The sequence below is a fragment of the Pterocles gutturalis genome, unplaced genomic scaffold, assembly GCF_000699245.1.
Source record: "Pterocles gutturalis isolate BGI_N339 unplaced genomic scaffold, ASM69924v1 scaffold5159, whole genome shotgun sequence".
Taxonomy (NCBI): Eukaryota; Metazoa; Chordata; class Aves; order Pterocliformes; family Pteroclidae; genus Pterocles; species Pterocles gutturalis.
In genome coordinates, this window is record NW_010133022.1 from 35,232 (window position 1) to 63,043 (window position 27,812).

Consider the following 27,812-nt stretch of genomic DNA (forward strand, 5'->3'; position numbering starts at 1 on the left):
TTTTCCTGTTGTGTTCTGATTATTTGATTAATTACAACATGTAAAACTTTATTGAAACTGTCTTGAAATCCATCTGAAATGGATGACTGCATAAGGTAGCATACATGTACATGTTGTAGGGATCCATGTACGATGACCATGGATTTTAACTGTTACCACAGTAAAAATATTCACTGATTTACTTTGTTAGCTCTTTTTAAAAAATCAGTAAAGAAAACATATGGCAAGTAAGCCAGTGCTTCCAAGTATTTAACTTCCATTGGAACTTTCCCAAGTCTGGTTATATCTAGTACCTTGGAACTCAGATGTCAAACATACCCAGAAAACTTACAAGATCCTATAAAATACTTCTTGCCTTTAAAATGCCCTTATTTTCCTTTTTTTTCCACATTAACTTAACTGCAAGCACTTGTACTGTCTCCATCTACGTCTTTTCTAGATTTTTGTACTGAGCACATTTGTTGCCCCACTTTCATCCCACCCCTCACCCCCAAGAAATGTGTATTTTTGCCTTTTGACAAACAGAACAATCTTAGATTAGGTGTAAAACTGAATCTATTCTGCAGGCTGCTGGCCCTGCAGTCATGTGGAAACTGTGCTCCATTCAGTTTTACCTTCTAAGTTCTTTAGTTCAGAGGTGGTCAGGCCAGCAAGAAACTTTCCTTTTCCAACTCAAATCTAAGGCTTGTAAAGCTGGAAGAAGGGAAAATATGCCAGGCCCTCCAGCTGCTCATGTTGGACGCCTCCATCCCCTTGGCTGTGGATTGTAGTTTGAATCAGCTGTTGACAAGCAATAGTCAGACCTGGAATCCATGGACATTATATCAGGATCTGTTCTGGACCGCTGACTGCAGTAAGCATACTGCAGCTGAGAGCCAGCCTGCATGGGGGCACTTGGGGCAGACAGGGAGCTTTTGGGGGGTGATATAACACCCGACTGCTTCCCTCCTAGTGAGGCTACACTATCACTTGGGGCTGGAGGCTCATAAGAAACTTTTTGTTTCCATTCATCTGGTGGCTGAGGAAGTGTTTTCCTGCGAGCAGCTGATACTACATTAGCAGCAATGGATTCTTGCATATTTTGGGGTGCAAAAGCTTCATCCACTAGGCCAAGAGGGGATCTTGCTGCTGCTTCCCAGGGAGTTGGTCTCTTGCCAGGCTTGTCAGCTGCTGTGTCTGGCTTGCTGAAGTAATCAGGGGCAGGCTGAAATATAAGAGGAGAAGTAGGAGACATGGCTCGAGGAATGAATGAAGAAGGTCTCCCAGGAAGTGATAATGAGCGTCCACTGCTTCTTTCCTAGGAAAACAAAATACCAAATATAGCTACAGTTATTAAACAGCAAAAAAGGAAGCCCCTTCACTTCACTTCCAGACTGGAACAACAGACCCTGAAAGCACATGACATCCTGGCATTCTCTTTTTATGTCTGTGGGCACTTTTTATTTCTTTAATTTAGTGGAAAGACAGGAGGTATTAAAAAGGAGGCAGAGAAAGAAACAGGAACAAAGACAGAGCAAAATGAATCTTTGAGGAAAGTAAATAGACCAAAGACAGGCTTTTACTAAAAAGGTGCAATTATGTTAGCAACTGTACAGCTTTTCCACTACTTAGCTAGTGTGCCTTTTTCTGGAAAGACCATTCTTAATAATGAAAAAGGAAGTCATGTTGTGACAGTTCGGTGTATGTTTACAAGATTCTTTACAACATGCAGGCACAGCCTAATTTATTTGATAACAGGCTCTGTCTAGGACATCTGTCCAAGAAGGTATCTTTGGCAATCTCCTTTTAAGAAAGGCATTTCTTACTCTAAAATCTTTCGCTATTTTTCTCTTTTTAGGACACAAAAATGAACATAAAAATTAAAGACATTAATGCAATCATTGACTTAATACTCTTATAGGATGCTACTTAACCTGTCTTCTTTAAGAGGCAATGCCCTTGAAATTTCAGTACATTCTGACCCATTTGTAGGAGCAACCCATTCATATTTGACAAATCCTAATCTTCTTAGTAATGCAGCACTTTGAAACAGAAACTGTGTTCGTGAGAAGGTTCTGCTGCAACAGTCATTTGGCAGCGTACAAAACAGGTACAGACTTTTCCCCAAGCCAGACATGTTCTTTGTGATACACAAATTACATTGTTCTTACTGAGTGCTCTCTATACATGTGGTTCCTAAACTAATTGATTTACACCCACTGATTCATATCCTGAGGTTTAAATGCCTTTAACTCTGAAATCCAGTGTGAATTCCAGGCTCTTTTGCCAAAGGCTTTGCTAGAATTTAATTCAAACAACATTGGCCTGTGTTACTTTTCCTAGTTATCTTCCAAAATTTGAAATACTGTGATCATGATCTAGATACCAGCCAACAGGTATCTGATCATACAAGGTATAGCTTATCTAGCAAAGATTCATATAGCAATGTCATGTTTTATAGGCTTTTCTATCACAGGATCTCGATGCATTTAAGAAACTTGAAAGACCTCTGCTTCACACAGGCTTTTTATGTTATGTTTTAATATCAGCCTTGTATATGAGAGATGGAAACTGAGAAAGAGACTACTGATTTAATTATTTTCAGTTTGGTCTGAATCTCTTTAAAAAAAGTGTAGAGTGACACACAGAGGTTGTGTAATGAGAGTTTTGATGAGGTTTACAACTAATGCTTTATAACAGGACTAGCCTTTCACCTCTTAGGTATGACCAGCTAGTCTCAGTTTGCACTTCCAGAGAGGAAACTCGCCCACATTATTAATCCTACCCCCACATACTTACGGCAAATTTTAATGAGGTTCTACTTCTGTCCAGAAAAAAATACTTCATTTGGGGTAACTTAGCTCGGTTAATTTTTAAGAATCCATATTCTGTGATGATGGAAACTATTGTACGGATAGCTTTGTTATCATATAAGGCACAGAAAGGGAACTGGCAGAAGAGAGCTAAAATGACCTCATAGAAAAAACCTCTGTATGAATCAAACAATGCAGTATACAGGAACTAGCACAGAGTTTTGACAAACAGATTTGGGAAGGAGTGTTTTACTGGCTTGAGAATCTCCTTTGTCCTTAATTTGGAAGACCTAAATGAACAGGTGTTTGTACTTCAAATCATATCTATCCACAGCATCTGTAGTGTCATGCAAATCATAAATTCAGCATGTAAATGTTGTTGTAGAAAAAGCAGAATCTCAAATACTGATAATCTGGAGAATATTATTATGTCTTTTGAGTTGGTCCTTATGAAAAAAAAAATAAAAAATGTGAAATACATTGGATATTGGAGATTTTAGTTTCATAGGCAAATAAAAATATTTTCTCCATTTTGGTGTGAGATTCTGCTTGGCTTATTATCTTTTGTACAGCATAGGTCTGAATTTGGCTATAATGCTGGGCCTTGGAGGAAGATAAGCAGTCAGCAAACCAGAACATCAGTAGTGCCTTGGGAATGAGCTCGTTTATACTAAAATTCGTTATACTCATTCTTTGTTTTGTTTTTAACTTCAGTCAGGCTCTCAGGGACAAAATGACTAGGTAAGAATCCAAACAGTTCATACTGTCTCATGAGGTGAAGAGTGTTTCATTATTTAAGGATGGCTTTCCTTGGCTCTGATTAGGTGTGATTTCATCTAGTAGTTGAAAATGTCTGTGATAGATTTTTCGAATTGAATTCAATTTACAGACTGCCAGGTAACCTGGAGCAAGCATAGCAATTTATCTGTCGAGTGAGAGATTGTGCCAATTTGTCTGGAAAAAATATTTCCTTAAAAGTTGATAAATAGTCTCATTTTCTACCTCAGAACCCCAAGATAAGAACAGTTATTTCAAGTATTGTCCATGATGCAAAAGTACTATTTGAAAGCACTAGCTTTCAATTTACCGGCGTAGCTTATGCATTTTTTTCTTTGATCTCCTGGATCTTGCATATTTATTGTACATTTCTAGACTTCATCTTAATAGCCATCATTTGAGAGACATCATTCTGAGAGCAAAAGCAGACCAGATTATCCAAAGAATACTCCAGTGGACAGCGTTGGTATGTGCTAAGTATCTTATTTAGAGAGCAGATACGGTGGGTACAGTGAACACATCCAGTAAGATCTGTATCACTGAAGAGAATCAAGGATTACTTCCTTCTGGATGGTTGTTCAACCCACATTCAAATCACAGCAACAAAGTTCCTGCTGCAGGATTGAAGTGTCAAACTGTGCTACTGTCAACTGGATGATTCTCATCTGTAGATAGTTCTTTATCATATTTATCCTTTTTTGATATTCCTGGACTAGTCAAATTCTTTTCCTTTCCCACTTGGTAGCTTGTATTTAGAGACAGTTCTGATAATAGTCTGGTTTTTAGCTCGAAAATTCTAAAATGTGAAATTGCATATCTATTTCCTCTAGATATGGTAAAGTAAGGATTCATCTCTCCTTCCATGAAGGAAGGACTGAACAGTGTCTGTTTTTAACTAACAGTTATCTTGGATTGTGACAGGACAAAATCTGCGAGGGCAAACGGTATTCCAGATGATTTACCTGGAAAAAAGGATGAAGTATATGGGAAGAATTTTGTGTGTTCCATAAGGGTCTGAAGGAATTTCAGGAAAAATTTGAGAGCCCGACTTATGTACTAACTTCCTGCTACAATGTTGTGGCTGGCTGGCTGCCTTTTGATGGGGAGGAAGCTGTCTTGTTGGGGCTTGCTTTCAAAAATGTATAGGGAATTTTAGAACTGGAACCTAGTTTATTCTAAGTTGAGATTGTTTATAACTGTGTTATTATTTCAGGTGAGAATAATCTTGTTTACATCATTAGTATACAAACTAATGAAACAGTTACTGTCAACCATCTTACATAAGCTTTGGGACAAATTCTGCTTTTGAAAATAAAGTCCTTTTTCATTGTCAAGTAATGGTAGAAGATAAAAGTAAGATATTAGAATTAGGCCTTCATTACTGCAAAATGCCTATGTGGAAAAGAAACATGAGAGTGCTGCTAACCTGTCATAAGTTAGTTATTTAGTTAGCTTGGTTTGCATCTGTGTAAATGAAAGAAAATCAGTGCTTTCCATTGTCATTTAATCTTTATCCATATACAATTATCAAAATACAGTACAGTTATGTCTATAAAAAGCAAATGGTTGAAACTTATTTAGCCATAGGCACCCTGTCTTTCCTTGGAATGGACGGTTTATTTTTTTTAAGGAAGAATATTTGCTGCCACCTTCTGGACTTTTATATTAAATAGCTTAGAGGAAGGTCTTAGAAGATGAAGTCTTGTGAATGAACATTTGAAAAGCAAGTGCAAAGTTAGTCATAGTTTCTGACCTTGCTATTTTGTACGAACAATGAAAAGGTTTTAAATTGATATAAAGGCTAAAGATTTTTTTTCTAAAATCAAAGAAAATAAGTATTAATTATATTGTAATACTTGAAGGTGGTGGCACTATTGTTGCTGAACATACCCAAACTAAAAGATAAATTATCCAGTTCCTTAAAACTTTCTTATCAAATATTTCAAACTGAAATTTTCAGTCTTAGTTGTTTGGTTTTTTTCTTATTTACTTCATCCAAATGATCCAACACTTTCAGATGCATTTCAACCAAATGAACCTGTATAGTTCAACCATTTCAAAGAGTGAGAATAGGAAAAGATACATGTCAACAACAAAAAAATTCTACCATCCTTTTCCTTGAAAAGTGGTACCACTACATGCTTTAGAACTGGTTTGAGACTAATCTTTGTCTCTGAAGTATCTCATATTTCCATGCAAACTTGCCTATATATATTCAAGCTGAGAGCCTTATATAGGCTCAATAGGAGCATGTTGCTTTTTACAGATTGTTCCTGAAAACTCTAATAGCAGCAATAATATTCTGTCAGGCAGCAGGACTTTATTTATTATCACAGGTCTAAGCTACTATAGGCTGTCGTGCCTTTGGACACCACACAGGAGAACAAGGAGACTGTCTAAAATGCAGGCTATGTGTACTGGAGAAGTCACTGGGGTGTTCCACAGCTCCTGCACTGCCTGCATAGCTGGGTTTTCATTCACAACAAAGGTTGTGCAGGCATATGGTGCATACCCATGCCTCTTCCTGCCGTCAGCTCTGGACCTGAGCCTGCACACTCACCGGTCAGGACTGAGATGCACTGCAGAGCACAGCTGCCCCTTGGCAGAACTCAAGACCTCCTGTCTGGGCCCAAGCAGCCTTGAAGGGAATAACATCTGATTTGAATACAGAGGAGGCAAGAAGCTGACTTTCCGCAGAGTGGGAGAAACAAACAAGGGAAAGACAGAAGAGACACTGGACAAAGCAAAACCGGGAGTTGGTAATACTTGATACAGAAAGAAAAACTGTATTCTGCACTGGCTTGGAGAGTGATGAGACCAGGACCTGATGGCCAAGGCTCCTGAGCTTGGATGAGAAGCTCAAGGAATGGAAAATTGACCTGTGTAGCTTGCAATGAGGCTACGATGAGGAGACCAGGTAAAGAAAAAGGTGAAGAAGTGGGACAAGAAAGGTACATTTGGGGAAAAAGAGCCCACTACTGTATACTTTCCTGCAGAGTTCCAGGGAAATTATTCCCCAGAGGAATGGAGTTTTTCCTTCCTCAGTCTCTCTGCTGTCAGAAAAGACTGTAAAGCCCTGTTAGAAACCAGTGTCATTCTCCCAGTGCTGATTCACAGGCATGGTATCAACACGCGTTTGCAGCCAGTTACCGTAGCAGCGTGATGGCGGTTGTCTATGGTGGTTCAAGCCGTACTGGAGGACCCTGTTGGTTACAGTATGCTATATCATAATATCCCAGGGTTTGGTCTGTTCTTAGAAAACCCTTGGGTCTTAAGCAATGCTACCTTGAAGGAATGTTAGTGAACTTGGAAAGTGGAGTGTTCAAAAGCTATGAAATGCAAGCATCATTGCCCAGGGCATAGGCATTTTGATTAAATTTCAAGACTTCTGCCCTATCCAGTGCCATTTTAGGCCTTCATTTAGGAAACACTAGGATTCTGTAGCACAGGAGTATATTGTGCAAAAGGTGTTTTCGCTGGGTGAATTTCATAGCTGGATTCCCTTTCTGGGCTTCCACCTGGAGACCTGCTATCTTTTAGCACTCACAGACTGATGTTAAGGATCACATACTTTGATACAGTAACTAATTCACATGCTGCTGAACTCTGAAGATGCTAAGTGTCTTGAACTGGACACCCAAGGCTGCTGAATATCCTAATATCAGTGCCACACTCTTCATGCATTATTTACTCATTTGTAAAATGCAGTGGTGTAAAAATCAACAATGGCTTCTGAATAACTTGGATACTAACAAAAAAAATCTGTGAGCAAATAATTCTGCATGAAGAGCATGCTTTGAAGAGTGTACATGGAGTAAGGAAGAGTGCTAAGCATGGAACAATGTCAAGACAGTGAAGAGCTATTTGTCAGATGAGCAGTACCATTCTGTGACCTGAATTATCACAGTCCTATACAGAAAAAAATAGCAGAGGATGGCATGCTTACAGATGGTTTTGTCACACAAACACCCAAGAGGGTTGGATTAAGATGATACAGGCAACATTAATTCCAAATGCCTCATTTTGCAATCTAAACAGTATTGTTTAACTTTGTTTTTTCATAATTAAATATATACATGGGGTCAGGTGCTTGCTTCAGTACTGTTCCTGTACCTGTACCAAGTCTGTCAAGTTTCTCTAGCAACACACCTCTCTAAAAGTAATCTTAGGATGAGAAAAGTTCATCATTCTGTACATCTGAAATGCTGACATCTGTGCAACAGAGTACAGTGCAGCTGCAGATTTACATCACCACAAAAGTTATATTGCTGCCTCTCATTTCATCTCATGCCATCATCAGAATTTTTTTTTTCTCATTTGTCACACCTCTGCACTTTCTGACATCAGCCAAACAAGCAGAAAGGAAGTATGTGACAACCTTTTCTGAAGAAATTTACAGCCCAACTTAGTTCATAAAAAATATTCAGGTAGCATGGGTAGGACTGGCAGAAATGTCTCTACGTATCTAAAACTGTTTACTTAACCAAAGAAAATTAAACTGCAAGCAGATTTTGAGGTTTTATTGTCACCCTATCTCCGACTGTTTGAGGCTGCTTGGATTCCACTTTTAAGTTATAGGCCTGACGTGGGAAAATTACCAAGACTCTAGGAAGAAAATTAGGTGTACCCAGATGACCCTGCTTTGCTTTTGTTCACATTAATAAAGTTGTGTACCAACAACAACCTGCACAGTGAGACTGTAAGAAGTGGCATTCTCATAGATCAAAGAAAACATCACTAGCAGTTATTGTCATTTTTTCCAAAAACTTTAAGAAATTTAAAATATTAATCCATAGGTCCTTACTGTATGGAAACTTTTGCTTCTGACATAAATGTACTGAATGCTTTGCTTTGCAAATCAATTACAGCTCATATGGAAATCAATGAGTGTTATGCTCCATGTCACCCTTTGTAATCTAACACGTGCTACAGTGATTGGGAATGTATTTTATTTCTGTAGTGTTCCTCTTCTTCTGTTGTGCATTCTTAAGGCAGTTAAAATCTATTGTGTTAGGTATAGATGGAAACGTCAAGAGAAACACTCCTTCTGTTCACCACTTTACTCTTTACACCTACTGAGAAATGACCTGGTTACTTTCATAGCAGCTTATCTTCCAATTGCCTGGAATTATGAGGAGACTCTGTTTTAAGATGTCTGTCTCAAACCATATGAAAGAATCAAGGATTCTTGTTGTAAAACACTTACTATTGTTATATCGATTACCCCACACAGTAAGCCTTCATCCAGAAACTCAATCTGTAAGCATGGTTCAGCAAGTTATTTTTCTCATAACTGTTTCCTCATGGGCAGTTATTATAACATACTATGACATAAGTTTGTGCAGGTTTCCCCTGCACTGAAATTAAGAACAGTTTGTCAAGATCATTACAAACAAGAAGAGATTTTTTTTTTCTGTGAAAACTGCAGAGGATAACAGGAGACTTGATTAGCATGCTAAATAAAGAAAATAATCTTTGCCTGCCTTTTTCAAGGAAGCAAATATTAGAACCATGGAAATATCATTGTATAGTTATCAACTTGTAAAGGAAGAGTTCAAGTCTGCTTCTGTAGATTCTTGCAACATAGTATTTCACTGAGCTTCGGGATTTTTCTTGCTTTTTCAATCATTTGATGAAATACCTGAAGTGCTTCCTGTAGTAAACATTTGGCCTGAAAAGCAGTTGTCAAACATAGCTCTTGAGTGATTGCAACCCCTCCCTCATGTAATCACATACAAAGGCAATATTTACTATAAAGTAAGAACAGTCATTGTCATGAGTACTATGAAGTTGTGACAGTGGCACCAAGTGCGCTATGAAATTAGCAGGCTCGCATATTTTCCCAAGAAATCTACCAGCAGTGAGTAAATTCAGAGCTTCTGAATCCAAAGGTTTTTGAAGATCTCGTCAAGTTTCTTCTTTGTATAACATTTCTATTTCAAGCTGAGTAGACTCATTATAAAATAACATTATGCCAAGCTGTGTAGTTAAGGTTTGCACTTGCCATGCCAAATTGCCAAAGTGATCAGTGGATTCCTGGGCGTCTGACTTCAGGCAAATAAAGTTGTCTCACAGTTTTTTGTAAAAGGCAAAACTGGAAGAGTGGATCTTTTTAAAACCAATAATTTTTTATTCTTAAAGCTACGGAATCTGGAAAAGGATCCTGGAAAAAGAGAGGAGAAAGATTTTGCAAATTGTTAGTTGCAAAGAGTGCTGTCCTTTCACTGGTATTTCCCTACCTCATTGTGTAGAGAGGATTTCCCGCAGAGATGCTGGAGCCGGAGAGCGTGATGGTAGGGCTGGTCCTTTTTTGAGGTGTTGTCCAGGATGCTTGATAAACAGTGCTCCTCCCAGATCACGTAATCTGGTATCAAGTTCTCTTTATAATTGCATATGATCTTTTATCAGTTCACCTTAGCACTTTCAAAAACTCTTGTGTACAGGAGCTATCTAGGATAATATATTTGTATACCTGTTGTCTCTCAGAGTAATAGTCTATTGATAGGGCCTGCTTTTTTTTTTTTTTTTTTAGAGCTCACTTTTTTCCTTTTTGCTGGGTATTAGCATTTCAGTTCTTTCAAAATATCTTTTTGTAAATAGCAGAGGAAAAAAAATCATGCCCAGTAATGTGAGCACTCTGTCATCCAAGACTAATCTAGAAAATGTCAGCAAAAGTCTGGAAATAGCCATCTCTGTGCAGAATAATTAAACCCTTCTTCCTGTGTTTTCTTCTCTTGTACCTTCCATATTTCATGATCCTCTAATAGGCATTTTATCCTGTAAAGTCTCTGCTTTTTTTTCTGGACTTTTCTCCTCACTGCTTGGCTCCCTCTAATCCTGGCAGTATTTTCTCTCAAAATTGTTGCTGTGCCACTTAGCACTCATTTTCCTATCTGAACCACACACCAGCCCCTCACTTCCTAATTTTTGGAGCCTGCTGATACCTCAACCTCTTAGTATTTCTTTACTTCAAATACAAATTTCTGTGAATTCTTAACATTCATTTTAGTGTGAAAAATAACAGCACTCTGACAACAAGAAAATACCTCAATGCCACATGATTGCTGCGGTGACAGCAAAATAGATCACTGCAGTTATAGGGCTGATTGTCTCTTGACTCTTGAATGTCTCATATAAAATAAAATTAGGTAAATAAAATAAAAGAAATAAAATAAAACTAGGTATATACAGTCAGGGTCAGTGCAAGAAGACTTCAGACAGAAATTAACTGAAACCTCCTTTTAGTGGCTGATCTCAAAATGGCATTGTCTTGATCTCAAAGTGAATAGTCTGTGTCTAGGAGAGAGGTGGACATTCCCTGCTGCGAGTCTACGTATGAGTGTATTATAAAGTCCCATGCCATCAGCCAGGTGCTTTTGGAACCGAGCAGCTTATTGTCACTGGGTATTTTCACATGTCTTAGGACACTGGCAAAATTATTGATTCCATAAGAGAGCAGAAAGCAAAAGAATGAGGCTTACTTATGTTAATGTTTACTCTGTAAATATTCCTACAGAAAAAGTAATTTAAATAATGTCTTTCTGTTTGTTTCATAATATGTTATCTTTTGCTGAGCAGGAACATGGTAAGGGTGGTTCCCCTAGAGAAGGGGGGAGATGTTAAGCAGTTCTTTGTTCAAGAACCAAATTTTGTCTTTTAATTTTGCAGCAGAAATTTTAACTTTTTTCTAAAAGCTACTCATCTCCAAAACTGAACTTTTAAATTCAGGTTTTATAACAAGAGGTTTACAACTGAATCAGAAATTGAAAGTATGTAAACCCTTGATTGAGGTAGCTGTTTTAATGAAAAGGCTGTCTAGAATGTGAGATCCAAACTGGTGCCATATAATACGTCCAGTATGTGCTGTAATTAAATGTACTAAAAACAACATAAAAGACTTAAATTCCTCTTTTAATTTGAACATACTGGAAGTATTCCTTTTAAGGGTGGCCCAAAATTCACTGTTAAATATGCTTACGTAGTAGACATAACAATTGCATCTTGGTAGCCTTGTCGTATTATATTAAAATAATTCTAATAGCTTTTTCAGAACACCATTTCCAAAAGCTCACTGCCCTTTTAAAGTGAAATTTCAGCTGTTTGTCTCTACACAAACTATTAATTTTCTTCACATTCCAGCTATGTTTGACATCATTGCTAGCTTTTAATTTGGACCTACGACAATGAACAGCTCAACTTTCCTCTAAATATCTGCTTCACAAGAGCTTATGTTTTGGATAAAACTCTTAATTTGAGTAGGCTATACTTCTGAAATATTAATAAGAATTACAGACTTACCTGATTAGTAAAAAGAGTCTTGAAGACAATATGGTCCAAGCACTATGCATGTAGAATGATGTATGTGTGTGAAATTGAATTCAGAGTTGGACTTTGAATGGGATTTTCAAAAGATCTTAGCTGAGTTAATAGGACTAGTGTCACTGGGGCTTTGCTGTTTGCTTTTAACTCTTATTGGTGCTTTAAAAAAGTGCTTCTGTCTAGCCCATATGAAATACTTGTATTTGATAACAGCAAAAAAAAAAAAAATGTGATCAAAGTCCAAATTTTCAGCATAGACACACTTCCTTTTCTTTTGGACAATAGCCATATTTTATATTGCTGTCACAGAAGCTGACCTTCTGCTTATTGCTGTAAACATGCACATGATTTATTTGACTTCCTAAGTGAGCCTTTGGGTTTTGCTGAAAATTAAAGAAATAGCAAAATTATTTTAAAGATTACAATTATGCATTTCAGATGAATTTACTTCTAGACAGATGACTGAGGAAATAGAAATGTTCTGCTTCAGTCCACAGCTCTCCTCTAGCTCCTATTAACTTGACTTTTGTCTTTCTGGAGAACTGATTTCCTTTGGATGAGAATTCATCCCAGCTTTACCTCTTGTTTCTTCTGCTGGTAATTAGAATAATAATGCTTGTTATTTCTTAATTGGAAAGTGGTATGCCATGTAGGAGTATGTATGCTGGATGTTAGATTTCAGTAATCCAGATATTTCACACAGGATACTCAGTAGCTGGTGAGGAGTTTCAGAAGTTACTGACCTGAGCCTGATATGAACTGGTGGCCATGCTGTGCAAGCTGCTGTATCTTGTTAGTAGCCACATGCATCAACATCAACACTTGTGGGGGAAGTGCAAAATTGCTAAAAGTCTCCTCATTAAGGAAGTATTCTTGGGGTGGTAGAGTAAACAAGTACAGAAGTGTGATTATAATTTACAGATGTATTTTACAGGAGGAGACTGTTAAGTAAAAACATCTAAGGCAGTATGAGGCTGATTGGATTTCTAGGTACCTTTCTAGCAGCACTACTCTTATCTTTGGTGGGGAATCGTTAGTCCAAGGTGATACTAGTATCTTCTAAAATAGTGCATGTAACTTCAAATAAGACTTTTACTAGAGAAGAAGGAAGGAGAGAGGAAACAGAAGGGGAAAGGGAAGGGGAGGAGAAGGGAGGGAAGGGAAGGTAGGAGATTTCATATTAAGAGACTTGCATAGAAAATAGATTTTGCCTAAAATATAGTGTCAGTCTGTACATGTAAGTGAAACAAACAAACAAAAAAATAGCAACCAAACCAAAGAAAAAAAACCCAAACAGACAGAGAGGAAAGGGACAAGTTTAATGGTAGAAGAAAAATACAGATATTGAAGTGGAAAACAGATAGAAAAGATATCTCCAATGGATTAAAATACTGCTACTTTGTATTTCCAGGCAAATGCAGTGTAATTCTTTCTTGAGTTTTCCAAACTATTTTTTTCAAAATTTCCTATCATTATGAATTTTAAGAGGGAGGTGGGTCTCTTGGTCATTTTCTTCTAATGCAGTCAGTATCCCAATCCAGAAGTTAAATGGGAGAGGAGGATTTTGGAGGTTCAAAATTCACAGAAGTTACTCTCAGAAGTTATTCTTATTGGCTTGATTAGACTTTGATTCCAGTCTGTTTTCTGCAGGTACAACCAAATGCATTCATCTCAAATTTGTTTGTAGTTTTAGTTACTATTGTGGGACCAAACTAAGGGGATTTTATTAATACTGGGGAATGTTTTCTTCATTAAGATAGATAGTTCTACTAAAAATCTAATTATATAAAAGATCCATAATCTGGTCTGTAGCTAGCTGGGTGGTTGTTTAGACAAATATATCAACAGATTTTGCCACCACAGAGTGATGCTTTAATCTTTAGTTCCATGCTTCGGATTTATTTTGATACGCTTAGTTGTGTGAAACATCTTTTTTCAGACCTAGCACCACTGATGTTAAGAGGACTGCTTTCTGAAAAAATGCTAAACTATTCAAATACAGCTCCTTGATTTCAGCAAGAGTGTGTATTCACTGCAATGTTACACAGTAGGTTTCAAGGCCACAGACTCTTAAGAATTTTCTGCAGTAGCAGTATTTCAATCCCTAGTCCCCAATAAGACAAGTAAAAGGTGGAAATATAAGACCAGAGTGGAAGCATTTAAAGTGGGAAGAAGCACTGTAAAGCCCCGAGTGAAAATAATAAAATGTGTACAAAGACCAATAGGAAGACATGGTCATATTTATGATTTGCTATTAAGTGCTAATTTCTGTGGCATACACTACTCTGGTTGCAAGAATCAGCACTCTTGAATATATGTATCCCTTCAGTTCTCAGTCACTGTGCTTTCACATGAAACTATTGCATTACATTGCAGCTGCAAAACCCAGCTCACCTCTCTGACTGTTCAATAATTTTGATTTACTTGGTGGATTCAAGGCAAACTCTGGCTAAAAATATGTCTGCACTTGGGATGTCTAACTTCCCCAAAATGGGAAATCTTTAACAATTTTTCCAACTGTCTTTCCACCTCTTTTAGTCTTCAGAACACTCCAGCATCTCATAGCACATTCTCTGTGAAATCACAGAGGCAATTCATGATTTTGGATCACAGCTGATCCACATAGCTTACAAACTAAGCCCCTGGCCAATCAATCAGATTCCAGTGGAAGGACCTTTGCACCTGGACAGATTCTGACTGAATTCAGTGGGGCTCTGTGCAGGCCAAAGGTCTATCCAGTTGTATTCTGTTAGTGATCAGTCAGAGTCTAATACTGTATCTATTCTATGCTATGTTAGTAATACATATTACTATTAATATAATTTAATAAGGCACTTATTAAAAAAAAAAAAAGGCCTCAAATCCCTAGGTCATTAGAACATCGTCGGGGAGAGGGACAGAAAGAAAGCTCTTCTCTATTAATTGGACATACGAGGAATATTGCTTACTGTTCTTCCTGTTGTAGTAGTCCAAAAGCAAAAACCTAGTGTCCTGCTTACTTAGTACAGTGGTATCTGTTCATTTCAGGATGTGTGTAAAGCATCTGGTAATATGCATAAATGTCCTAAAATTTATATCTATTTTTATTCCTTTAAAAAGTTCAAATATTTTGGACCCAGATTTGAGGTGATATGTCAGTTGTTATTAAGTAAGCTAAGGAATACTATTGGCACTGTTTGTGTGCCAGGTTACCACTGCAAACAGTTGATTGCAAGCAAAATGGACACTAAGTTTCAGCTATAAATTTTACTCTTCAATAATTGATGGCTTCCACACCTGTGCAGTGACGCCAGCTTTCTTTGCTGAAAATTTTGGCCTTGGAGCAAGAAACGAAGAGGTTGATATAGTTTCTGGCTTAGTAAATGCAGAGTAGCCTGTAGGTGAGTATGATTCATTTACTGGGGTAGAGGCATTTGACTGGAACGAAGGTTGTGAACTGTAGGCTGGCACGGAGTACACTGAAGATGCCCGGACGTTAGCAGGATAGCCTGCACTAGGTGGTCTTAAAGGTAGAGCTTGCTTTGAAGTAGACAATTTTGATGTCTGCTTAAGAGCTAGGTTTTCCTTAGTACTAGGAGGCTGAAAAGTAAATAACGATGCATCAAGTTGATAAGGTTGATGTTTCATAATATCCAAAGCATTGAGACCTTTCTTAGGTTTTCTTTTTGTATTTTTGGTAGCAGCAGTGGACTTAGAGGAAGGCTTGTTAGCAGCAGAAGGATAAGATGGGCAGTGGATGGGATTATAAGCAACAGGTGGAGGTGCTCGGACATTAGATGAATATTTCCAAGAAGCTGGTAAAGATGGAGTTGGAGATGAAGCTCGTGCCATGTTTGCCTGCACAGTCTCTGAATCTACCACATACTTCTCCATTCGAGAGTGCCTTCTGGCAAATAACTGTGCTCCTTTTCCTCTCATCTCTGGTGGCATCTCAAAGTGTGGCTTTGTTCCTCCAGCACTTGGTGTGACTGGTGTTGTCTTGGGTGTATTGTTTGGACTCGCAAGGGTTGCCTGCGGCCCTTTGAAAGGACCGGCTAGGTTGAGAGTACTTGGGGGATGGGCAGGAGAATGAGGATTCTGTGGAGATTTGAGTGGTGCAGGATAAGCTGCCTGAGGTGAAGCTGGTGCTGGGAAAGAAGGAGCCCTGTTAGAAGCCACAGCTGAAGGTGACCAAACTGGTGAAACTGGGGTACCAGCAGAAGGAGAGACCTTGAGTGAAGGCTTTGGAGCAACAGGAGGAGGGGCCTTTTGTTTAGATGCTTGAGTCTGCATGAAATTACAAGCTTCTGCTCCCAAACTGAGGTAGTCTTCTTCAGGTCCTGACTCAAAACCAGCTCCAGTACCCTTTTTTCCCTCTGCATTGTGTACAAGGGACAACAGGGCCGGATTGGGACTTACTTTGGGTGCTTCTTTGAAAGAGAACATAGGTTTTGATGTGCTTCTTCTCTTTGCCTCTTGCAGTATGCCAGTTCTTTTGGCTGGCACCGCAATCCTTTCATCTCTGGATGCTATGTGTTCTGTTGGCTCAATAGGTGACCACATACTTGGGGCAGCTCTGCTGGCTACAGGAGCTGAAACAGGTCTGTAGAAAGTGTCAGGTGGTGGGCTAATAGCACAGTAAGGAGGTGGTACTGGCATATCTGAAAGAGGACTGGTGACATTTCTTGTGGGTGAAAATGGTGCAGCTGCTCGGTTTTGAACCCCAGAAGGGAAGGGTTTAGCTGTCTTATTCGAAGATGCTGCTTTTTGAGCTTCAGAGGACTGAAAAGAGAGGTTTGTGTCTGGTGCTAAGCCAAAGCCATTGTGTTGCACCATTTTGCTATGATTCTGGCTCATGTCTGTGTAGCTTTTGCTCACACAGGTCTGCTGTCTTGACATTTCTTCCTCTTTTGTTTGATAGGCTGAAGAGCTTACTTTCTGGAAGTTCTCTGACATGGTGGCTTCCCTTCGTTCCTCTGTGCGTGCCTTCATCTCCTCTTGCTCAGCTGTAATCTGATCCATCCTCTGCCGTCTCTTGGCAAACATGAGGGCCCCTTTACCTGTGGTCTCTGGAAGCGTCTGCATCTCGTCTCCACTTTTTGTCTTCCTTTCAACCTCAAGTAGACCACTGTCCCAGTCAAATGTCACAATCTTGCTGTCGTTGTCAATGTCAGAGAAGAAATCTTCATCTATTTCTGACTCACTCGTTGCAAGCAAACTCACTTCAAAAGTGTTTTCTTTGTCTCCCTCTTCACCTTCACCTTCTTCACCTTCGTCTTCGTCACGTTCTAACTCCCCAGTACCGTAGCTGACTAAAGTATACTTCCTCGCCCTTTGACGACGCTTCTTGAACATCAACACCCCCTTGGAATTGGGATTGGGAGCTGCTGTCAGCAGCAATGCAATACTTTTACATTTAGATTTGGCTTCTTTGACCTGCTTCTCTGACAGACTCTCACTTCGCCGGAGCCCTATGGAAAGAATGGAAGTGTGCATTTAATTGCATGGAGCCCGCAAAAGCACAAGCTGATTAATAACAAAGAGTTCTGCATTTATCTATACTGAAATGTACCCACTGTCCCCTTCCCCCATATTGAAACATTTATTTTCTTTTGCATTGAGAGGTCATTATACTTCAGCTTTTCCCACAATATCAACTATGTTGTAAATTCCATACCCAGCATTCCATAGAGCCACACCCATGCAAGTTCAAAGGCTACATCACTTTCTTTAGGACTTAGTTCAACAGGAATGTTACATGTGTCTTTATTTCTAGCTTTCTCGATTTTTATTCCCATGAGTAATCTCAGCAGCAACAGGCAGACGGTGTTTTCTCATTTATTCAGTTTCTATGGCCTGGTATTTACCAAGTGTTTGAACACAGTTTCTAGACTTACAGCAGACATTCCCAGCCAGCCCAGCCCATGACTGCTTAACGTCTGAGACCAAAAGAAACTGAGTGTATTCTGTCTGATGGTGGTAGCAGCTTCTGCCATTTATGAGTTTATTTTTCTTGTATGCATTACAAAATTTATATGGTTGGTAAAAGTCAGTATGCTTCTGTGTGTTAGCTATTTAAAAGCAGGTATACATCCTCAAAGGCATACACAGAATCTATTAGCATGCATGAACTTTCAGCCCCTTGGAAGACTTGGGAGCTTGGCCGTGGTACTCAAAGAAAGCAAGTTTCAGTCTTTTAAGCATCACTTACCTGAAACATAGTCCAAAATCATATAGGATATAACAGCTCCAGAATATTTATTTTGAAAGTGTGTCCAGAATGAATACACATTCAAGAACTGAATGGAGAAGGCTCAGCTAACTTCTCAAGAGTATTCAGTAGCATATATCAATAATACATACTTCATAAAGCATAAATTGTTGGTTTTCATCAAGTCATGTGGAACAGGAATAGGTACAGCTGAAAAGGTGATAAATGCACTGTGCATCAGCCAGACTTCTCCCTTGTTATGTAACATGGAGCATGTGCCTCATGGCACAATGCAGGTCAGGTGCTGTCCCTTTTTCTTTACCTTCCTTATATTCTACCACTGCATCTCATGAATGACAGCCTCAATAGCTTCTCCTTTTAAAAAAAAGCTAGAATTTAAAGCTGTTTCTGCCTAAATTAATGGTCCCCTTCCATGTAGTTTCGAAAGGAGAAGGTGTGCTTCTGATATATGAAAACAGCACAGTAAATTATTTAGTAGCTTTTCCTAGCATAAATAAAGCAAACTCATTAAAGAAAGCTATGTGATGTATTTTCTGTTAATGATCCTTGTAGGCATGTCAGTAGATGGAGTCTGATACTTCTCCTATTAAAGACAACTGGAGTTTTGCCATTATGCCAGATGACGGCATGGCTGGACCAATGGTTCTCACAAGAACCTATAAAAGAGAAAAGAGCACGGCAACTGAACCAGCAATTTGTAATATTTTATTCTGAGAGGGCCAAATCACAAAATCCTTGTCTCTGTCCTTTGACAATCCAAGTGCTTATAATAGTCACTGAATAAATTTTCCAAAAGTTTGGGCTTTAGCGTTGGAGTGCCTCTGCAAACAGAAATGGTCGTCCTTCAGCATGTAAGTTCTATGCTTTCAGATAAGCTATTTGCATCAGCAGTGAGTGTTTTTCTAGGAAGGGCTTTCAGCAGGTACCCATACAGTTCTGTGGAAAGCAAAAATTGAAACTTTCAATTTGGTAGCATAATTTTCTTAATTCATCTGGATAGTTACTTAATCAATAGTTTCAAAAGATGGCAGAAAAAATGTTACCTGCTCAGCTAAATATAATATCATTACTATTTACAGAGAAAATGTCTGCTAAAGGGATCAAACACCTATAATAAGTCTTCTTCTCTAGACTTAAATGATGCATTATAACTTTTAATTTTACAAAAAAACATGCATAGTATTTGCTGTACACTGATTGGCAATTTGTTTGTTCGAATGTGTAGATCGGATTTTACAAATAATAATAGTAATCAAAGCAAACATTTTTATAGGTTAAATCAGTGGTTCCTAAGGATAATAACCTGCCACTAGATTAGAAGGAATTGAGATTGTCATAGTTGAGATGGGAAAAGGACAGAATCTATGTCTTACTTGAAAGAAGAGTTTATCATGTAATGTGTAGTTCATTCTTTATCCTTTTGCCTTATTAGACAGGCACTGCAAGTAATTCTCTTAATAAAGACAGGCACCATCCCACAGTTGGTTCTAACTTCGCAGCCAAAATGTAAAGCATGTGCACTTTTCTTTTATGCTTCATTTAATGTGCCAAAAATCTGTGGGTTGCATACAAACACTTAGGCATAAGTAACTGCTTAATCCACTTGCCACTAAGATACGAATGGTTATCATGCTAAAAATATGCTTACAGAGGAATTAGCAGTGGGTTAGCAGACTAATTCCAACACTGCATATGAAATAGCTCGTTGCTACAGTATATCACTGCACACATTCAAGCACCTTTGACATACTGCTACTAAATCCCCAGACAGGATTCTTAACATTGTTGTGAAAAAAGCAAGCAACCAGTAGAACGGTCTCAAATTAATAAAATAATAAACAAACAAACAAATAAATAAACAAGTAATCTCTACACTCAATTAATATTGAATCCAGTTGCAAGTTTACTTTCATGTAAACTTCTTGGACACAATTTGAGGCTGACCTCTGGGTATGGGAGTCAGAAGAAATAGCATGTTCACTTTACAGTCTAGAGAAGACTGACTAAACTGAAAGGATCATGTAACAGTTATACACATGCTAGTGTCTGTCAATATCACTTCTGCAGGCAACATCAAGCTTTTCTACTAGCCTTTTTTATTATTAACTTTTGAGAGCAGTGGCATGGCTTTGATTTTAGATGATGCAAATGACAACACAAAGTTTTTGGTATAAAAGGAGAAATCCACAGGATTCACTTAGACATGCACAAGCAACTTTTTTTTGTGTGTGTGTGTTAATATTCTACAGATTGCCTCTGAATATACATTAGAAGACCAGGGGAATTCAGCCCTTTTTGGAGAAGTATTTTTAGTTGGACAAAGTAGTGAGTTAATTTCAAAGTGGAAGTTTACTAAGCAAAGTTATTCAGCACAGTTAAGGCATGGGTATACTCTTGGCTCATCACCAGGAGCATTGTATTACCCTGAAAAAATATATAAAGCAAGACCAGAAAGATAATTTAAAAGAAAAAGAGAGAGGGAAAGTTAGAAAACTCCAGAAAAAAACTGTAAACATTTTTTTCTAATGCAGTCTAAATTCTGAAATTATGTTAAAGTTACAAAAGATACCCTCAGGCAGTGCAAATGATTAGATGGGACATACTTACTTGCGTGCCTCGCCCTGTGCTTGAGAGGTCTGTGATCCCTTTCTGAGTGCTGGTTGTCTTCTCCCTGCTCTGTGCCTTCTGATGAGATTGCAAAGGAGAGGAGGGAAGGAGGTGCTTCTGACTGCCCTCCTTCCACTTGAGAATCAACACACCCCCTTTCAGCTAGAGACCTGGGTGCTTCCTTCTCCCTGTCCGAACAGTCTAGGATCACCTCTACCCTGGGGAGAGATGGAGCTGCACCTTGGATCCTCTTGACCTCTTTGCCACTAGAAAACTGGACTACTTTGCTTGACCACTGGATGTTGCCCTCTTTCACGTCCAGGGGAATTGCCATGACAGGGCTGGTCCCATCTTGTACACTGGGTCCTCTTCCTGAAGAGGTGCATTTGTCTGCCCCTAAGAGAGTCACAGCAGGAGCATTGCTGCCCTTGTGCCCGTCATTTGAGAGAGACAACTGCAGCTCCACCATAGTGCCTGGCCTTCTTTCTTCTGTCTTCCCTCTGAAAGCAGCCTCATCTGTCACAAGCACTTTGGAGGTGCCTATCACTTTAGGAGTAATTCTATGACTTTGTGTAGTTTCTTGTTTAATTTCAGAAAAGTGTATGTTGCTTTCTCCTGCTCCCTGGTGAGTCTCGCTGTAGATCTCTGTGATGCATAAATCTCCATGGGGTATCTCTTTCTCTGTGTTAATTTGCAGTGTGGTGCTCTCCCTATAGTCCTCATTTTTTATGTTATCATGCTTTCCATTTTCTCTTTCAGCACTCAAGGTTTCATTTGTTCCATTGGAGGATCTGCACATACATAAACAAGTAATTCAGGAAATTAAGCTGCTGTAAGCAGAGCAACTGTAAGTACAGTTACAAAAACAATTTCTGTAGAGTGTTTTTCCCCTGTATTAACTGTGGTACCTGCTAGCAGGTCCATTTAGGTAGAATAAGTTTCCCACAATGTAGAGTTCTTAAATTAAAGCATCTTTGTATCTTTCAAAATTCTTCAACTTAACAGTTAAGGGAAATTACACTACTGCAGTAGAACTATGATCCTACTGCCATCCTTCTGCAATGTTGAAGTATATCATTCCTAACATCAGTCTGCTTTCACAGACACATTTCTGTTATAGTGTTGACAGACAAATGCTACTGAGATTTCTGGGATAATAATTCTTCATATTTCACATGTGCATGAGAAAATTAACTTTGCATGACACCAGAAAAGCGGTTAATTTTTAACTCTGTGGCTACTATTGCAACTGTTTTAGGCACCATCCTCCCATACAGTTCCTGTCCCAAATAGTTTAGTCTCTAAGGAATAGATAAGTACTGGATGAGGATCAGAAGGAGGGGAATGAATACTTAAAATACATGTTCAGAGAATTCCTGTGAGGATCATAATCCTTATATATCATGGAATAATTAAAACTTTCTGGGCCTATTCCAGTGATCCAGTAAAAAAGGCTAGTGAACCCATACAGTATTTTCTAGTAATTAGAAAGTATATATTTCTAACTGGCAAAGGTTACTTTGACTTCTTGAAGCCTACTATATAACTCAGTGTAGCTGAGTTAACTATCGTAAACTATTCATTCCCCTGGCCCATTTGGACTGTTTTACTGGTGTTAGGACTCCTAGCGCACTCTCCAGCTTCTGCTTTCAGTACTCTGGGCCATACTGACTACTATTATTAATTCAAGAGGAAACCTTTTCTGTACAGCAAGACTGCAGCATGTTATTAAGGCTTTCTGTTGACTAGAAGGTAGCAAAGCACTTTTTCAAATGAGAGAAGTGGTAGGTACCCTCAGTAAAGTATTAATATAAAGTATTATAGAGATTTCTGAACTCAAAAGTGGGTCCCAGGTATTCTGAAACTTTGGAACCCCCTACAAAGAAAAGCTGGAAGAAGCAACAGAAGAAATAAATCTGCCAGTGCACTGAAGAAGCTTCAATGTCACTTGTGTTTCTAGCCATGCAGCATAGTGTTTGCAGCAGTCTGGGTCTGCCTCAAATAGCACAAAATGTATAACATCCATTAAACCACATATGGAGCTACATAAAGGTCAGACAGATTTTAATTTAGGGAGCTCCTTTTGAGTGCTGCTGGATTCCATCATGTTATGCTATTTGGATGATCAATTGTACTGCTTTTGAGTACAGATAAATTACAGAAATCTGTAAACATTTCCTTGTAAGAGATGAGACTGGGGGCTGGGCCAGCTAAATGTTAGCCTTTATTGGTAGCTGAGTGATTGTGTGTGTGTGAGAGAGAGAAGGATTTCCACCTTAAAAGGCCCTTGCTACTTATGGATATACTTCTACTCTGTATAGACATAAATGTGTATCCATGCATCAACAGACAGAATATCTAATCTGATCACTTATTTGTCATTTAAAATTCTGTTTTGTCAAATTATTATTTTTTTTTCAGGTCTTTCCAGCTGAGTGCAGGAACAACACCCCTGGTGTAATTCCAGGAAGGAAGCAGAACTCATGGAGTCATCACAGCAGGGTTTGTCTGAGAGTCGTGTTTTACTCCCTACATGGTGCATTTCATTTTGGTATGCACCAAGCACACTCCCTGCTTCCCCCTAGAAATTTTCTTTCTAGACTCGAGAGTAGCCCAAGACTTGCTGACACTGATGTGAAAAGGGCAGACCAATGTTTCTGTTTCCGTCCCCACTCCCGATGTTTCCCAGGTACATCTGTTCAGCATTTGTTGGGAAAGTCTGTAAGATGCTCCCTCACATGGCATCTGGAGAGTGCCCTGCAGGGTATCTCTTTCCTCTGATCCTGTAAACCAAAGATTTTGTGGGCACTGCTGGTCAGTAACTGATTGTGGTTTACAGGGGATCAGGAAAACTTTTTGTAGACATCAAAGGCCAAGCATTTAAAAAAACTACTTTAAAAGCCTATTTTTCCTCCAAGTGAGCTCAGTAAGAGCAGAATTAGGCCAACAATGAATGCATCCTTCATGCAAATATTTCAGGAACAGTCAAATCTTCCCAAGGAGGAGTATTCTTCCCTTCCAGCGAAAGATGCTTCGATGCAGAGATCGCCTTTGGGACACCACTTTAATTATGCATTATTCTTCCCTTAAGATTTCCAGCATTTTCTTGAGATGGCTAACAAGTGGCTACTCAGGAAAGGAAGGATTTCCTTCTCATTGCTTTCAGAGGATGCTAAAACACTTCCTGAAAAATCCTTCTGGTGGTAGTGCAAGAGGGCTACCACCCACAAAGGAGGTGGCAGGGGAAGAAAAGTGTTTCAGCTTATTCTCCCTTACCCTGACAGTAGGGGCTGGGAGTTGGAGGGGTGAGCTGATGAGAAGAAATTCAAAGATTCTCACAGTGAATTCCTTTAGAACATTTTAGTCACTTTCAGAGCAAGGCAACTTTTGAGCAACTGCAATTTTCTTAAAATGTCTACCAGACACAGAGTTTCATTCCATTAAACACTGAATTGTGTGATCTAAGCACCCTGTCTGGGTTCTGATTTTCATTACATGTCTTGCCCTTCACCAGACATTCAAGAAGGGGCAATGGAGTGAATGAAAGATGTGCCATCACTTTCAGCTAGAGCGTAAAGTGGCCTTCAAACCCCCTGAAATGTCAGCTATAGAGCAGCAACAGGCAGGAGTCAAAACATATGGAGCTTTTTCTATGACTGGAAAGAAGACAAGCCAGTCAGCCACAGATAAAATTTTTGCAAGTGCAGTTCCAGTAGTCATGTTATGAATTAAAAACATAAGAATGAAGATATCACGTGAGGAGCATTCAAATGGTACCCTTCTGAACCAGAAACAAGAGCTATGCACTATGGAGGAGGTAAACTGTAATCCTCAGCTATCACTGTTCCCCTGATCTCATCACATTGATCCATTACTCAGACCAAGACAATATGAACAGACAGGCCATGCAAAATATCTGTTGTAAATAAAATGAATACTCCTTGAGAGCATCCTTTGTGCAGGTAGCAGAAACCACAGAGGAATTTCACGTGCTGTTTAGACATCCCTGGTAACAAGGGGCAAGTGCCTTTTTTTCACCAGAGTCATTTCAGACCTTCCAGAGTTGCTGCTCTGTTAGCTGTTGTGATGAATCCTGACCCCTTCTGTCCCCCCGCTCCTGCCTGTGGGAGAGCAGACACAGGGACCTGCAATAGCTCAGGGGGAAGCCGTAATTCCTTACAAGGAATGTGTAAGTCTCAGGTCTTTTCTTCCTCTTCGTACCCACACTGAGGACAATTCAGAGTTCATCTTGTCTGAATTCAAAGTCTGGGGAGAATGTGCTTACTATAGATGGTTCTGAACTCAAGATTGCATATGTTACACTGATGAAAATTACTGAACAGTCATTAGAATATACTGATGTGCGGTGAGCAGTAATGTTGTCTTGCTTGCAAATGTGCATGAAAGTTCTCTACTCAAAGAAGTTCAAAGCATTTTCAAATAAAACTGAAATTCACTATCACTATTTTATAAATGGAGAAGCTCTGACCCAGAGAGCTGTGACTTGCCCCACCTCAACTAGTGAAGTGATAACAACTACAGAAATAGAATTCATGATTGCCAGACCCTCTCCCCCTCCTGACTGCTAACACTTTTTTGCCACCTAAGAAGACCATTTGCCATGTCATCATGAAGGCATATCTGTGTTACAGACTTTCTCCATCTATACAGCCTTTGCTTTTTGTAAGCCTCACTTCCCTATCTATGGGGAAAAACAACACTTCACTGCTTCAAAGGGCTGGAAAGAATAACTGAATTCAAGACTCTACAGTATGCAGATATGGTAGTGGACACCTTGTAAGTATTAAGAATACTTAGTAAGGAATAAAATTGTTACATTTGGAGACTGTACTCTTAATTCTATACCTGAATTGTGCTGTTCAGACTATATACATTAATTCCTTCAGATCAAATACTCTGTTTCCCTTCCCTTTTCTGTACAGATATTCAGTTACATACATAAATAAGAGGACTATCAGAAGCTCACAGTATATGTCCACAAAATGAGTGCATTCAAAACCAGCATTTTCCATGTGGTTCGCTGAACAGAATTGCACCAAAGCATTCTGAGCATTCCTGTACCTCTTGATAAGCATCTGCAGGACGTCAGTCAGGCTTTCCATCAGAACGATAACTTCAGCATAGGTTAAGTCTCCACAAGGCTTGCCATTGATAGACACCACCTCATCTCCCTCACACAGTCCAGCCTTAGCTGCTTTGCTCTTGCTGCGAACCTACAATGAGTCAAAATCAAATTCCAAATTGCACGATTAGTGTTCATTTGAAAAGAACAGCAACCATGTCCTCAACATGCTTTTGTCTGTACAAAAGAAAAAGTATCAGTATCAGTATTACTGATCACAAAGAAGAAATTATAGTAACAGAAATAACTTGTCCCAGTTGAGGTTAATACTGTTCTGGACAGTAATAAAGAATACAAAAACTTCTGCTTTACTGAGATTGTGAGCTAGATGTTAAACAGTGGAGTTTTGTTTTTTTTTTTAAAGGGAAGATATAGAAGTTTGGGACAACAATCAGTTGATCAGAGTTTAGCAGAAATGCAAAAAATCTCATTAGGTTCTCCCAAAATCAAAGACTACTAGAGCTGAAATCTATGCCAAGTTTTTAAAAGAAGGATGTATAACTTCATGCTCCTCTGGGCAGAATGTCAAATTTACATGCTGTTAGAGCAGTTGGTATACAGACTTCTGGTGTACTGGACACTATTCCTTAGATACCTAGCAGTAGGTTTAGTTACCAAACTATAAACATCTGAATCACTGGAGTTCCTAAAACCATGTTTAGTCATCTGAGTAAGCATCCTGATTTATTAAAGTTAGATGTGCTTGTTATGGTTTAACCTTCCCCGTTAAATACTCATTCAAGAATCTTATGCAGCTTGTTTTTTGCCGTTTCACTCCTTTTTCCACTGGCAGCATGTTACAACTTATCATAGTCTTTGTATAACAAAACCTAGACATCTTTAACACCACTCAAGGTATGCTATACACTTGACTGCTATTTTTAAAGTACATATTTGGCAAAGAGTATGTTATATTAACCAGGATACTTGCAGGAGTCTATTTTAGAACGACACATACACATAAAAGGGCTGTCCTTGGGTTCTTTGCTCACAGTCTCCTACCTGTTGGTGTGAGTACTCTGGCCTTATACGATATTGAGTTGATAAGCTGATACGTTATCCTTATTAATCCTCATAGTATTTTCTTGAAAATTTTTGAAGTAGCATAGTTCTACCACACTCACAGCAGCAGAGTCAGTCCCCACTGACTCTAGGAAAGTTACTTCTGGTATACACCAGATGTGAGGGTGCAACTGTCCCACAGACTCATGCTATTATCCCCAATATACTATTGGGCCCCTGGGCTGGTACCTAAGATGCATTTCTGGAGGCAATTTTGAAAAGTGTCTTGGGTCAGGATGGTATGTGGAATGAAGAGTGAGACTGCATTTTTTCCTGTGGTGGGGCCAAATTTCTTTGTTGTTTCAATTTATACATACCCATATGTCATATTACGGCTTTTTGAGTAGTGAAGAAACAGAAGCCTGGTGCATACAGAAACCAGTTTCTACCTTGCAGAGTTAACATTTACAAATATGGAGTGGTATGCTGCTCTGTTTATCTCCCCTTAAGCAAGGGTGTAAACATCCTTGTGCTTTGGGAAGAAATGACAGTTAAGACAGTGTTTAGAATGTTGTGCTTCATATGTGATCTAGGATTTGGGATGAGCTTTTGTTGTTTTTTTAAATAGGAGGACATGATATTAAAATTTTACAAGACATCTTAGGTCTGAATGTAAATATTTAATGTGGATTCTAGGAAGAATTTAGAGCGACCCTTTTTCAAAAAACATGTAAACAGCAGTTATAACAATATGTGAACTCTGAAACAGCATAATGTGATACCTAGATTATAAGAAGAAAACTTGTTCCCATTTCTTTATTAAGTGTCTGAGAATTTGGGGTCAGTTCTGTCATTACAGCTGTCTCAGGAGAAAAACTCTTACCCATTCCATAACTTCAGTGATTTGTGTCAAAAAGCAAAATACAACTGTCCCATGTTTATATATCTACATTAATTGCTA

The 27,812-nt window shown here is 38.8% G+C and overlaps 1 protein-coding gene across 1 annotated transcript; it reads right to left on the reverse strand.

Annotated features, from left to right (window-relative positions):
- Positions 1-386: 386 nt before the first annotated feature.
- Positions 387-25,940, reverse strand: SYNPO2 (synaptopodin 2; the record flags this gene model as incomplete). The annotated part of the gene is made up of 4 exons (XM_010081067.1): positions 387-1,297; positions 15,165-17,338; positions 20,707-21,497; positions 25,789-25,940. Coding segments are annotated over 4 exons (3,684 nt in total), but the record flags the coding sequence as incomplete, so codon positions are not given.
- Between the last annotated feature and the right edge of the window lie 1,872 nt (positions 25,941-27,812).